The sequence below is a fragment of the Coturnix japonica genome, chromosome Z, assembly GCF_001577835.2.
Source record: "Coturnix japonica isolate 7356 chromosome Z, Coturnix japonica 2.1, whole genome shotgun sequence".
Taxonomy (NCBI): domain Eukaryota; kingdom Metazoa; phylum Chordata; class Aves; order Galliformes; family Phasianidae; genus Coturnix; species Coturnix japonica.
In genome coordinates this window covers 12,764,571-12,779,002 of record NC_029547.1, presented here as the reverse complement: position 1 = coordinate 12,779,002, position 14,432 = coordinate 12,764,571, and the positions used below count along the sequence as shown (strand labels likewise).

Sequence of the window (14,432 nt, the reverse complement as noted above, 5' to 3'; positions counted from 1 at the left end):
AGAAAAATTACCTGCCTTTTAGCACAGAATACAGATAGCCTCACTACACACACCTGCCTATTAACACATCCGTATAAAGGCTCAATCTGCATCTGAGTGGAAAAAAACATCTAAACTTCTTAGAAAGGTTGCAAATCAGCTCAAAAGCATGTATACATTTTGTTCCATCAGATCAACACTGTAAAACTGCTGTCTCAAATTTTGCTCGAGTTAAAAGTTACATGAGGGGAAGAACAGACTGAAGAAATACAAATGATCCGGTTTTGGAAAAGAAAAACACAGCAGTTCATATGATGTACATCTGAAGTGACAGCTATGATATTCACAGTCTAAGGGTATAGAGGAATGCCTATACGTATCCTCTCCTTTTTTGGAACTGGCATGATTACTACACTCTTCACCAATGCAGTGAGGCATGACAGCTTAGATTCTCCAAGTAGACATGGCCCAGTAAGACAGTGAGGTGCAGAGGCTGGTTTATCGGGTTTATTGCTATCAGTCCTAAAAGGGAGAGCAGACAGATATTGTTAGCTGTGCTATCGCCCTCCCATTCTGCTCTACAGCAGTCCAAGGGAGCCTTTCCTGTCCAGGAACCAAGTCAGATGAAGCCTTTTTTTCAGCTGGCTGCCATCCAGATAGTATTTAGACTATCAGATAACATTAATGCTAGGTCTAGCACAGAATCCACTGAATTAATAATGTCATAAGAAAAACCTGGCCCCCCACAGTCTCACAGGTAGTTTAACTGTGCATGTTCCAAATTCCACACAGGAAGTATCTAAAGGATCTAATTTCTGTTACAGAAATACAAAAACTCAGCTATTACATTTTAATAAGACAAAGACATTGGTTAAGCTGGCCAAATGCTTCAGCCAACCCAGCACCTTAAAACTGTATGTTTTCCAAATTGTTAGCATAAAATAAATGAACAATTTCTGCAGCATATTTTTTGTCCCACCAATGGTTAATTCTTAATGCAGACATTCAGTGTTACCACTCATTTACTATAACCAGCTCAACATTCAGACTTCTACTTTCACATCTTTATTTTTATTTTTTTTATGATATTATTTAATGAAGTGGGTGGAGGGCAGAGTAATATCCTGTACAGGCCTGACTAGTGCAATAACCATTCAATACTGTATTTATTTTAAGAATGATGTTTCACAGATGTTATATTGTTCACAACTAAATGAATTCATATATTTTAGGCAACTATTATGCAGATAAACTCTAGTCAGCAGGAAACTCTTTTTTCCCCTGATTTAACTGCACATACACTTCCACTACATAACAAAGACTATTTCTGTCTTCAATATTAAAAATATATTTTGTCAATAAATCTTTAAAATCTATACAGATGACAGTGCAATTCTGTGAAAGCCACCTCCAGCTAGGAGGCTACTCCAAAGCCATCAGTGAAGGGCCTTTTCTTACATTATCTTTGCTATTATTATCAGAACTTTAATCTTTTATATATTATATGATTTATAAAAACTCTATGAACATGCCACAAATCCAACTGTAGCTAAAATGAACAATATTTAAATCCCCTCCTAAATTTGCACATATTTTTATATAATAATATATATCATATACTATTGTATATATTAGTATATATAATATATAGTATAATGTATCATATATATTAATGTATTTAGTATTATTATTATAGATATTAATATATAGTAATTACAGAATATACTATCATAGAATTACAGAATCACCAAGGTTGGAAAAGACTTAAGATCAACCAGTGGAACCGTTCACCTATCACCAATACTTCTCACTAAACCATGTCCCTCAACACATCTAAGTGCCCTGGGCAGCCCATTCCAGCACCTGACCACTCTTTCAGAGAAGAAGCATTTCCCAACATCCAGCCTGAATCTCCCCTGGTGCAAATTGAGGCCATTCCCTATAGTCCTATCGCTGTATACGAATTACAATACTACAGAAAAAGTACTTTTAAGATGCTCCATACTTCTGACTGAACATCAGTGTTAAGTAAAAAAAAAACTAAATACTCCTGCTATAAACTTGCAATAGTCTCCAAAAAATAAAAAAAAATAAAAATAGCACACAGAACTTGGAAAGAGTTTTAGTAACTGATTCTAAACTTCAAGCTCTTACATTAGAACATACTTTAAATTGTTTATGTTCTTTATTTTCAAGCTGTCTTTAAACAAAATGCATTCTTGTTGATGCTCATAACCCAGACACACATATTGGTAATATGCAGGAGCTTCAGCTACACAAAATTTGTTTGTAAATGACTTTTCTCTCTTACATGCATGTTCCTGTATTCACGTATCACCTTTAGAGGTTAGGCTAAAAGAACAGTCCTTCCTAGGACATTCTGGAGGTTGGTGGCCCTGCCACCTGAAAGAATACAAAAGTTGGACACAGAGTTGGAATAGCATAAATAAATCACTGTAATGCTGCTCAGAATTAGAGGTGTAAGAATCAGCATTTCATCTCACCTATCTAAGCTCTTAAGACTGAAAGAAGATACAAGAGAGTGAGTATTGAACTGATTTGGAAACCACAGGTTATAATTGCTACATAAAGCAATCCTCCTCCACCTACTGAGTGGACAAAATGGTTTTTTTGTTTGTTTTCCCCAGTCAAGCTTTTGAAGTTAGAGGATTCAAGCCTACACCAATGCATAGCAGAGGTCACTGTCTGTATTTTTAAGGAAGGAGGATTCTCTGAACGGCTGTTTGCAGGAGGACTGTTCTAAAGTAATCAAAACAGACATGCATAAAACGCACACAAACAAGTTCATCAAAATATGCAGCTACTCTGTCAAACAAGCACTGAATACATAGAAAACAAATCACAATAGCAAAAAAAAAAAAAAAAAGAAAAAGAAAGAAAAAGTGCATAAAAAGCACACAAACAAGTTCATCAAAATATGCAGCTACTCTGTCAAACAAGCACTGAATACATAGAAAACAAATCACAATAGCAAAAAAAAAAAAAAAAAGAAAAAGAAAAAAAAAGGGAAAAAAAAGGAAAAAAATGGTAATGGGAAGTAAAATTGAAGCAGTATTTTAATGCAGCCAACAGAGCCAAACATTACTTTCATGCATGCAGTGTTACTGAACAATGAACTTTCTCTCCTTCCACACAACACTCTAAATAGAAATCTTAGCGGTACATTCCACATATAACTTGGAACATCACAAGGCTCGTTTAAAGCTGCCAACTGACAACAATGTATTGCACACAAAATCTCTTCCCAAAAGCTAAAGAGGGGCGTGTTAACAAGTAAAAATGATCCACCTCCTTTTCTATGAACAAGACAAAAGTATGCAGAACAACATAGTAAAGTAGCATTAATTTTAAGATGTTGAAGATGGAACTTGTCTAATCATATAGTAAGATGTGGCTGTGCCACTCCTGAATTATGCTGTTGTGTCAAGTGAGTAGCCATAAAACTCAGGTATTTGAATTTAGTATATTACTTTGAAAGAACATAGCTACAAATAATCTACATAAATCGTGCAAACAAAAGCTAATTATATAGGACTGCTAGACATTTTTCTGCTGTTAAGAACAAAGAAATAAGTATTTACACTACAATGTAACTTGATGAGTAAAACAAATGCAAGGTAAATACCTTACTTCAAAGTTAATATGGTACTCCGGAACTCCTTCACTTTGGAACAGGTTACAATAACTAAAACATAGTCACTAATGAATCACCAATCAGGTGGAACATGGCAACTTTGAACAAAAACTTCTACGCAACACCTCACCCCGAAGGCTTGGCAAAGAGCTGTCACGTATTAATGAGTTCTAAGGAACTTTTTCTGCAGTGGCCCAATCCCATTCCAGCCACCCCCTTCCCCTCCCCGCCCCCCAAAAAGGCTCAGAACATATGGAACACATGTGATGCAAAGGGTTCATGCTATGCCATTATGTACATCAACTTTTAGTCCATGAACCCTATTCTTCTCTGCAATGCTATTTGGCAGAAAAACATATTAAACTGTGTCAATACTTGCAATCTATATAACAAGTATTTAATCATTTAATGCAATGCAAATTATTACTTCACTACCCTAAAGCCCCTTTCTTTGTGTAAAGCTTGCAATGTCAGGATAGACACACCAAGCCAAACTCGCTCTGCTGAACAGCAAATAGTTTTCCGTGTAAGCAAATGAGAGAATATGATGGGAACTGAAAAATTAAAGCAATACTATCAACATCACACTGAAGTTAACTTCTGGGACTCAGACTTCCAGAGCAACACTAGTACTCGTCAGTGCAATGCAATAAGCCTGGTAGCAGATATTCTCAAATGGTTGATATTAAGGTAATGTTAGGCTTTTAAAAATCTAATTCAAAAGTAGTGAAGAGCTACAAGAACGTGAGTCTCATAGAAATGGCAGGGATTAATTAACTTTTTAAAGCTGAGCTGAGTTTATGCCTTGCTTTTACTGAAAGGATATCCCACTTCCCATCCCTCTTCCTTTCATTCTTCCAGTTCCATCCCCACTCCTTTTTCTCCTCTATTATCATCAGCTGCAACCCGTTCTCTGCTGCACTCAGTAACTTTGTTACTTGTCAGGAACTTCAACAAGCTAACCCAGCACCCAGCAGAAAGCTATTTCCCTTGGATTAGTTTACTGAAGTTTACACCCAGAGACAGCAATGTACAAGAGGAAAGCACACCGAGAAGCAGGAGGGGCCCCACGATCTGCAAGCTGAGGTAGGTGATGCATTACAGTGCAATCCATCTCTTCAGTTCCCTACAGCTGTGAAGATGATGGGCATCTTTAAACCCTGGACAACAGCTCAGAGGTAACTTTAATGGCTTAACATTGTTACAACCTCCACAGCCATTTTATGCAATGGTGAAGTCACACAAAAAGCCCTGTCTAAATGGGAAGCACAAATTCTTAAAGTTTATAAGATAAAATAATATATATGCTTATATTATTTAGAAGTTGAATACAACATTAAAAGCTATTAATAAAAAGGTCACTATTACTTTTTAAGCTATGATATATGAAGAAACTCCTGAAATCCCATCTCATGAAGTGCTGCTTTATCTCCTAATCCAGTAGCAAATACCACATAAATAGCAGGCTATAAATTACCTTCACAACATGAAAACATTTCAGAAGAAATTTTAACTATTATCAGATGAACACAGATTTATATCCATCTGGATCAGTTTTCTTCCTCCTTTCACGGCAAGTGGGAGGAAAAGAATGTGATACATACATAAAATACACATGATACAACAGCATGATAAAACACAGCTGAAACATTACATACAATTTACCTATTAAACACTTCCAATACCTGAAGAAGTTCAGGATTTTTAACTTTTTCTTATTATTACTTTTTATTATTATTGTTTATTTTTAATTCCACCAGAGACTGTTTATTTTCCTGGATTAAACCCACTAATCTAAATTAGTATCTCTTTAGCAGTGGGGCTTGATTAGGAAATCTGCAGAGGCATCTTCTAACATCATAATCTATGATTCCAAATTACTGAAAAACCCTCTCCCTATAGTATCTGAAAGAAAAGCCACTTTGCAAGGCTGCTGTGCAGAAAGTAGAGCACTACTCATTTTAAATGACCTGCATACATTGCCTGCAAGTCATGGCAAACAAATCTGAACTAATTACTTGAACACTTTTCAAAGGAAAAATAATCCAGTTTCCCTACACTGATATCACAGCACTGTTTTTTTCCAAAGGAAGGCCATGTAAATGGCTGTTTACAAATGCATGTTGGTAAGTAGTATAACAGTTGTACAAAGCAAATCACCACTTTCAGAATTGAGAGGGAAAAAAGAAGAGCAGAACAGGCTGGTGAATGGAAGTGTTCTGCAACATCTCTTCTTGAACAACTATTTGACAAAAACAATAAAATAAAACAGAAAAACATTCAGTGAGCATTCAAATCTTTCTGAGTGTGTAATGTTTGTCTGTCCTACACAGGACAGAAAAAAATCCACATCCATTTGATAGTTTTTATTATACAAATACTAAAGGCAGAAAAAAAAAATAAACTGAAAAGAAATGCAGAGATAGGAGCTTATGGGTAAAAGGTTTCTTAACCTCTGTCACAACTTCTGGGATGAGTCAGTTGACTCATAGGCAGATAATCAGCAGGACTTTCTTTACATCTAATCTCAGTAGTGCCACACGACAGTTTTCAAAGATCAGTGTGCCAGGGAGCTGACTTCACACTGAAGCACTTTTCTGGCCACAGCTGTAAGAGTTTAGAAGTAAAATCCAAACTGCACAAAAGAGCCTCCATTTAGAAATTACCAGGAATCAAGAACATGGATGAAAAGGTCAAAAAATAAGGAGAGGTTTATGGATATGGCGCAAGTTAAAATATAGCCCTATGTGTCAAAATTCTTCATAGAGTCTTCAGACAAGCTCAACAGTTTGGTTCATATTTCAGGACCAAATTCTTCAGAAAAAGGAAATTAGGCAAATTTCAACAACAAACTAATTAAAGCAGAAACACACTTTCCTAATAAATTTACACATAACTGGAAGATACTATGAGATCATCCAATCTCCTACCCAAAAAATTTAGACTATTTCCTACATTTTTATAATGCCATTTCCAGTTATGCATGGGCTTTAACAATTGTTCTTAGACACTAACTCATATACTTGCAGATACCATTAGCAGATTTCTGATGAGACTGAACTGCTACTTCTCGTAATGGAACAACAGTTAGTTTTCTCTAAAACATTCTTGCATATTTGCTATCAAATAGTACTATATGTAAAGCAGGGATTTTGATTTTTTGTGAACTATCCAAGATTCTTATTCTGAATGACTGTAGAAGCATTAGTAATACACAAAATGCATAACTCAAATCATTCCAGAAGTATATCAGCTTAGGCTCCTTTCCTCAAAAACATCAAGATCAGTATACATAGTATAGTTAAATCTACATGTGCCATTAGCCTTATACGCCCCTTCCCTGTAGTACTATCATGCTAAACAGCAATAAAGCACAATGCTCAACTTCTAACACAATATAACAGATTATCTTACTTACATGCTATCTATTGCATTGTAAATTAATAACTTGTGCTTTTTTTTTTTTCCCCCCTCCTAAATAAATAATACTGATCACCTTCTGGTAGTATATTATAGAAAGAAACATAGGAAGATGCAATTAATAGAATCTGCTTTCTTCTTCTAAGCCTGTCTATATAATACTATCTTAGAAACCAAGGAAAGAAAAAACTTACTGGATATCAAAAGCAGCTTTAAAAGGCATTGTCCCATAAGACATTAAACAGAGAAGAAGGAAAGCAATGCTAGCAAATGGATTAAAATATGCAAGACAAAGAAATGTAAATATAAAGGGGGAAAAAAAACCAAACACACTCAACTCTGTATCTAGGAGTGTTTTTCTTACACGCATCGTACAAACCTCTTCAAAGTATCCTCACATATGAAAATGCTCTCACTGCCTAACAGCCAGAACATCTCTCTCCACATCTAGAGAAACAAACAAGGTTTGAAAGTGATATCAAATAAACTTCTCATCAGAATACTTCCTCAACTGCAATATTAAGATGATTCCTCAACCCCAATTCTCACTGCTAAACAGAGCATGTACTGCATTTTATTTCATTTTTCCTTTCTTCCCAGGTGTTTGAGTAGGGAAGAAAAACATGAGACAGACTGGCAAGCTGCTTTGTTCTGTTTCTAAACATTAGGTCTAAGCTTACTAAACATCATCCTGAATAGTACTGATATGTTCTACAGGAAGTATTAATATTTTTTTTCATGGAGTATTTAAATTTTATCAAGGAAAACTCAATTTTACATGCAGACCTGTTTTTTCTCAAATAAATGTAAGAAATGTACATTATTTTAAGGATTTCAATGTTTACAGAAACAGTAGTAGTATACATCTTCAGCTAATTCTTGTCAAATTAGCAAGATACAAAAAAACCCAACATATTAACTTTAGCTACATACATATGCCATTTAGAATAACAGGAAGGAAAAAGAGATGGAAAAAAAGTGTTAATTTCAGATACAACACAAGGATCTGACTGAGGCTGGAAAAAGTGCAAAAAGACTGGCAAAAACAAAGGCAGTATCCAAACACTAATTAACCTGCAAACAAGTCGTAAGCAATCACACACAATTTGCTGCTAACTATATAGAAGTAAAATAAAATAGCAGAAAAGCAAGCATTTAGTTGGGAAGATATCAAACAGAAGAAGGAAGAAAAATAAAAGACTTCCAGATAAAAGATAAAGTTATTTTGCTTCAGACTTAGGAGGTTTTAATTCACAGACTAAAGTGAAAACAACATGGTAGTAAGATGGTCTAACGTACTCTAAATACCAAATTCCTAGAAGGCATTTCAAAACATGTATTTTAAAATGGCGTGTAGTAACAGCTATGATTTTCAGCAACAGGGTCCACCATATGATTAAACTGCTGAGGTACTTGTTCACCCTTGCTGCTACAGAGAACCAAGCATCTCTCAAGGGATACAGCCCTCTCAACTTCACTTCCATGTCTTTGAGTAATATCAAATCCTTATAAAAAGCATTTAAATTGTAACATTTATTTACATACACAGAACACATTTCAGAAATTCACTGAAATTCCAAAGTTTAGAAACTTCTAAAAGCAAAATAGCTACCCGCATTACACTTCCATCATTTGCAGAATATGGAGGGAAGAACCACTACACATTTAATTCTGCTTTTGTGAAGATACATACTCACTACTGTATACTGGGTATAATTACAGAAGGAGTTAGGTGTGCACTTCCAGCCACTAAAATGCCAAACATGTATAATGTTTATTACTTCAAGACTACTCTGTAACAGCCAAAACAGACTGCTAATAACTCCAACTGCTGATTAGGTAAATAGGACAATGATGGCCTTCAAGAACACACTAAGTAAAAATCATCTTTGGTTGGAAAGCAACAGGTATGAGCCAGAGTAGTATTCTCACAGAGCTGTACTTACTACAGATGTGGGGCTTATTTACCGCCTGTACAGAGCACACCCTACAACTAGTGACACACTGTGTTTCATCCAGTACTAACTTACTTTACAAAATACAAAGTATTCAAAATGAATCCAAACAGTTTTACTGGAGAGAGAGAGAGAGGAGGAGAAAAAAAAAAAAAAAAAAAAGCATTACCTCTGTATCTACGGAGTACATAAAAACAGACCTCAAACATAAATGGGCTACATATCCAGAATGCTCAGCAATACTCTGCTATCCCACAACACCTTTTGCATCTCCAAAATCTATCTGTTGTAGCTAACATCCAAGATTCAGTTTCCTGTACCTCTTTCATGGAGGTGCTACACCAATTTTGATGGAAATACCACTCTCAGTGGTATTTCAGTCTGCCTACGGTAATAGGAATCCACAGGTTACACAGAGAAACAGCAATATGAAAGCAAATCCGTGACTGGTTTTATAACTGGCATTCAGCATCACCTGCCAAATTTCAGATTGCTGCAGCATTTGTGCTCTAAGAAAAAGAGATTTACAGGTACCATTAACTCAAACATGCCAAAGTAGGCATGAATTGTAAAGAGAGGCTTTCTTACTTACAACTTGCTCTGCAAGAGCAAGAAAAGGATAAGAATACAATAGAACATGTTTGTTGGCACAACTATGCCACCAAGCCCTGTTAATCACAGTTTATACTAACAGCACTTCTTATTCAGTAAAACTGTGACGACATTCAACCTTTTGCCAACACAGCTATGACAAATATGTAGTAACCATCTTTGATATTACTATGTCCACAAAGATTTACAAGCATGTACACTTAGCCTGAAAAGGTCCTCCCACATTATAGCAGCCAGGAAACTGTCAGTAAGGAGTAGAGAAAAGAACCTTTTCTGCCTTCTAGATACGAAATGTTAAGGTCTTAGAAATATTGGCCAAGAAGCTGTAACGCTAAAGAATGATTTGGTGGTATCCACTGTTTTGAAATAGCAACATCTTTTTATCTGGTTATTAACTGGTTTTACATCTATTTGGGAGTTCAGTTCTATAGCTGAGAGCCCAAGGAATTTTTAAACAGGCATAAATTTTAATAAACCAGGGCTCTAGTCTAGTAGTTTAAAAAAGAAAAAGAAGAAAAAAGAAAAAGAAAAAGGGGAAAAAAAAAAAAAAAAGAGGCAGAATAACTCCCTTAGATACGAGAATTCACTTTGACATAATTGTTCCTAAGTTATTATAGAATTAATAGTTTTGTCTGGAAAAAAAGATGTGCTTTTTCAAACCACTAAGTTATGCAGAAGAAAATAATTCCATGTCACACAACTACTCTGCAACTATTGTTCTTCTCATCTTGGGTCTGTTTCTAGTTGTAACATTCTTCTGGCCTACCAAAGGCTTATAATTGTGACAGAGATAAAAATGCCTATTACAAAAAGCAACAACCATTAATTACTGTGAGAATAAACTGGAGCAACAGATGGCCACGTAGGGGAAGCAGAAGCAATGAGCAAGAGAGATTCTGCTGTTCACTTTGTCCCTTCACATCAAAAAAACATAAGCATAAGAAACTTCTGAAGTAATACTATAACTGTACACAGAAAATAGTCCTGGAAAAAGAGATACAGGAAGTAATTATAAGCCTCAGAAGCACAACTTAGCACGTTAAACCAAAGTCTTGGCATTCTAAACTTGTATTTCATGCAGTATTAAGTAAATGAAAGTCCTCTATATTAATTATGCTCCTCCTTATTATTTCAGTTGCCAATGGCCTTCACTCCCTTCTCCACCTCCTCCAAAACTCTTTTAGAAGTGAAATTTAAAAGTAAAATGCTTAATGTTATTAATTCAACTAATCCAACATTCTCAACAGCTAACAGGCAGATTTCAGGTATACCTAGAAAAGTAAATCAAACTGTGAGATGGAACACTGAATCAGCAGGTCCTACCTAAAACTATGAGAAACTTTTACTTCAGAAATACCAACACCCATCATCCATTGCTTCATTTGCCTAAAATTCTATGGTAGACAATATTAGCATGTGCTTCAAAGAAAGACACTGTGGACCAAGTAAACCACTAACAAGTAAGGAAAAGAGAAACTTGAGAGCCAAAAGGGAAAGTGCAGGTCATTCTATTGGTTTCTTTTCTTAAACATGAACTACCTTTAATTAAAGAAGGATTGATTTACACAATGGACAGAGACAGAAGTACAGCTTACTGACACAAGGCACACTAGTAGATTCCATGAGAAAGGACCGCTGTACTGTAGTCAAGTACACAAACAACATCTACCATTTTGTCTGCACCAGACTCTGAACATTAAACAGAGAACAGAATGCTTATGGATAAAGCTTGTAGTGACTACTGATAACTGATATCTTTTGACTGCAGCACTGGTGCTAATAAGATCAAAGTTGAGATTCTTCAAGAAGCAAATCATTCTTGCACAGTAATTTTGAAAGGGTGTTTCTTAAAAACACCATGCACTTTGAATTAGATAGCCAGTATCCAGACTCCACATTTAACAGGAACATTTCTCATACCGATTAGCTGCTCCCAAAAACTGCTCAGCAGAAGGCCAAGTGAATCTAGGCACATGTTACCAATCATTTATGCAGCCAAAAATGGTAGATGATACAATTCCAAATGCTTTGGATTAAAACTTCTGCAGAACATTGTTAGACTTATGACTAGCAGTATGCAACAATTAACAGTGATGAATTCAGCCCTTTAAATACCAATGGGAAAAAGTAATTTAAAAAAAAAAAAATCACAAGGATATATCCTAAATTAACAGTTTGGAAATAAACCTGTATCTGACAGAGCTGCATTGAAATGCCCTTGTCATGATTTCATCACTGAAAAGACAACATTTTTCTAATACTCTGTAACTTTAATCACTACAGAAACCATAGAATCCTACCCAGACTCAACACTATACCATTTACACATAAGCCCATAGGCCAAAGATTAAAAAAAAAACAAACAAAAAAAACCAAAATATAACAACAGCATTCACCACTTCACCACCACACACTTCTGAAAACACAACACTACAGGATACACGTGGGTCACAGAAACAGCTAAACTTTATTTACAGCCATACAGCAGAACCTTTATAGCATTTACAAAAACCATAAATGCCACAACATGATTCACACACGTAGTCCCACCTAAACCTTCTGCACTCTGCATAAGGCCACAGAAGTACAAAAACAAGAATCTCCTTTTCAACAAGGCAAATCTAAGGTCTCACACACCCTCAAATATAGCAAAATATATTTAAAAAAAACCCTCACATGCTGAATCCAGAAACTATTGGAAACAACCTTCTTAACTGCTTCTGCCTGAGCAGTAAGGTATGAGGAAGCGAGACAGCAAATCCAGCAGCACCTGAGGTCTGTCAGACACTGGCAATGTGCAGAGCTCTTGCTAGGACCACGTCACTCTTGCTGAAAACCCAACTCTGAGAATCCACCAAGGCTATGGTGGGTTCAAGCTATGCCAGTTCTACAAGACACCATCTCAATTGAAATACCAGATCCAGCTCCCAGAGCCCAAACTCTCTGGCCTCCAATGATTAAAATGTATTAGCAAAATAAACACCACATGTTGCCGCTCTTATTAAACAGGCTCCAAACCCATCTTAGCTCAAAGCAACACAACAGCATACGTCTGGCAGCAAGACCTTGCCAAACCCCCAAGATCTTTGCTCGCAAACGTCTGCATTTGATTGAGAGTAAAGCAACGAGCCACACCACGCTGAGACTCAAATCCGCACCTTTTAAATTCTGGCCCTGGAGACTTTAGAGAGAAGTTCCCTGCTGCTACTTATCCATGGTTCAGTCAACTCTGCAAAGACAGGCCCAAGTGCAACGAACTACTACAGAAAGTATCACAGAGGAAGGGAAAAGTAACACCGAGGTGCAGACGGCGTTGGAGCCTCACCTCTTGGATCCGCCTGCGGGCCCGCTGCAGCACCTCCTCGTAGCCCTTCTGCCGCAGCTCGCTCAGGCTCTCATAGTACTCCTCGGGGTCGTCGGTCTCGGTGAAGAGCACCTGCGACAGGATCTTCCACCCGCAGGTGTCCAGGCTGTGCACCAGGTAGACCTGCAGCCGGTAGCACAGCGCGTCCATCTCCTGCTCCGAGAGCTCCGGTGCCCCGAACAGCACGGTCCACATGCCCGAGGGCTCCTCAGGGAAGGCGGGCAGGTAGGGCTCCAGCTCCGAGTTCACCGAGCAGAGCTGCTGGTGCACGGCGCGCAAGTCTTGGAAGGAGAACAGTCCGGCCCAGCTGCACTCCTCCCCCGCGGGCTCCGCGTCGGGAGCGCCCGCCTCGGCCGCGTCCTCCTTGCCCAGCTCCAGCACTTCCATCTCCTCGGCAGCCGCCTCCGCGCCCCGCGCCGCCCTGCGCGCCGTGCCGGCCCGTGGTGCTCGCAGCGGGCTGCCGGGCAGCGCCTCGACCCGCTCGGCGCGGGGCAGCAGGGCGGGCTCGGCGCCCCTGCGCGCCGCGGGGCTGGAGGCCTTGGGGGCGGCGCGGGCCTCGCGGGAGCCGCTGCGCTGCCGCTGCGCCGTGCGGTTGTGGCAGGTGATGGCGAACTTGCCCTCGATCTCATTCCAGGCCACGATAAAGACAAACTTGTGCTTCTCCCGCTCTTGGAAAGCGTGAGGCCTCACGGCCACCCAGTCGGCCTCCAGCGTCTCCTCTAGCGCGAAGGCGGACATGGCGCTGCGCGGCCGCCTCCCCCCGCCGCTCCGCTCCGCTCCCGTCCCGTCGGCCGCCCCCGCTCGCCGGCCGGCCGGCAGCCTGCAGCCCTCGCCGCTCACCGCCCACCGCCAGCCATCTTAGAGCGGGCGGGGGGGAAAGAAAGGGGGCGGCTGGCGTGGAGCGCTGGGAGCGATGTGCCACGGCACGAGAACGACGAGGATCCTCGGGCAGAACAGGGCCTGGGCCGAGCTCACGGCACGCACCGCCAAGGCGGACAATGCGCGCTGCCCCCGCTCAGGTACCGCCGCACGTCACAGGGGCGGGATCTGTTTACAAGCAGCGGTGGCGCTGCGGCAACTCAACGCCGAGCTCCGCCCCCGCCCCGACACGCGCCGTCCACATTGGCTGCCGCAGCCGGAGCGCCGTCCCAGAGCTCCGCAGGGTGGGCGGGGACACGACATGGCCGCCCCTTCCTACGGCCTACAGTGCGGACGGGCATGATGGGAGCGGAACGTGCCGCCGTTAGTGGGCGGGCCCGGCTCTGTGGTCATTAACCCTCCTCATGTTCGGGAGTCATATATCAAATAGCACAAGCAGCTGCCTGTTCTCATGCAGCGGCAAAGCTGTGCAGTCAGGTGTGAAGAGCTGTTGTGTATTGCCAAAGGTGTACTCTCAGGGGGAAAAATACAAATAAAAGAAAAATACAAAACAAAGAAGTGGCGACTT

The 14,432-nt window shown here is 39.5% G+C and overlaps 1 protein-coding gene across 1 annotated transcript in view; it reads right to left on the bottom strand.

Moving 5' to 3' along the window:
* JMY (junction mediating and regulatory protein, p53 cofactor) overlaps window positions 1-14,201 on the bottom strand; it is a 58,183-nt gene extending 43,982 nt beyond the window's left edge. The window contains exon 1 of the mRNA XM_015848570.2: window positions 12,947-14,201. Coding sequence (XP_015704056.1) covers window positions 12,947-13,723 — 777 coding nt within the window. The 5' untranslated portion in view covers window positions 13,724-14,201. The remainder of the gene's footprint in view (window positions 1-12,946) is intronic.
* Window positions 14,202-14,432: the final 231 nt, after the last annotated feature.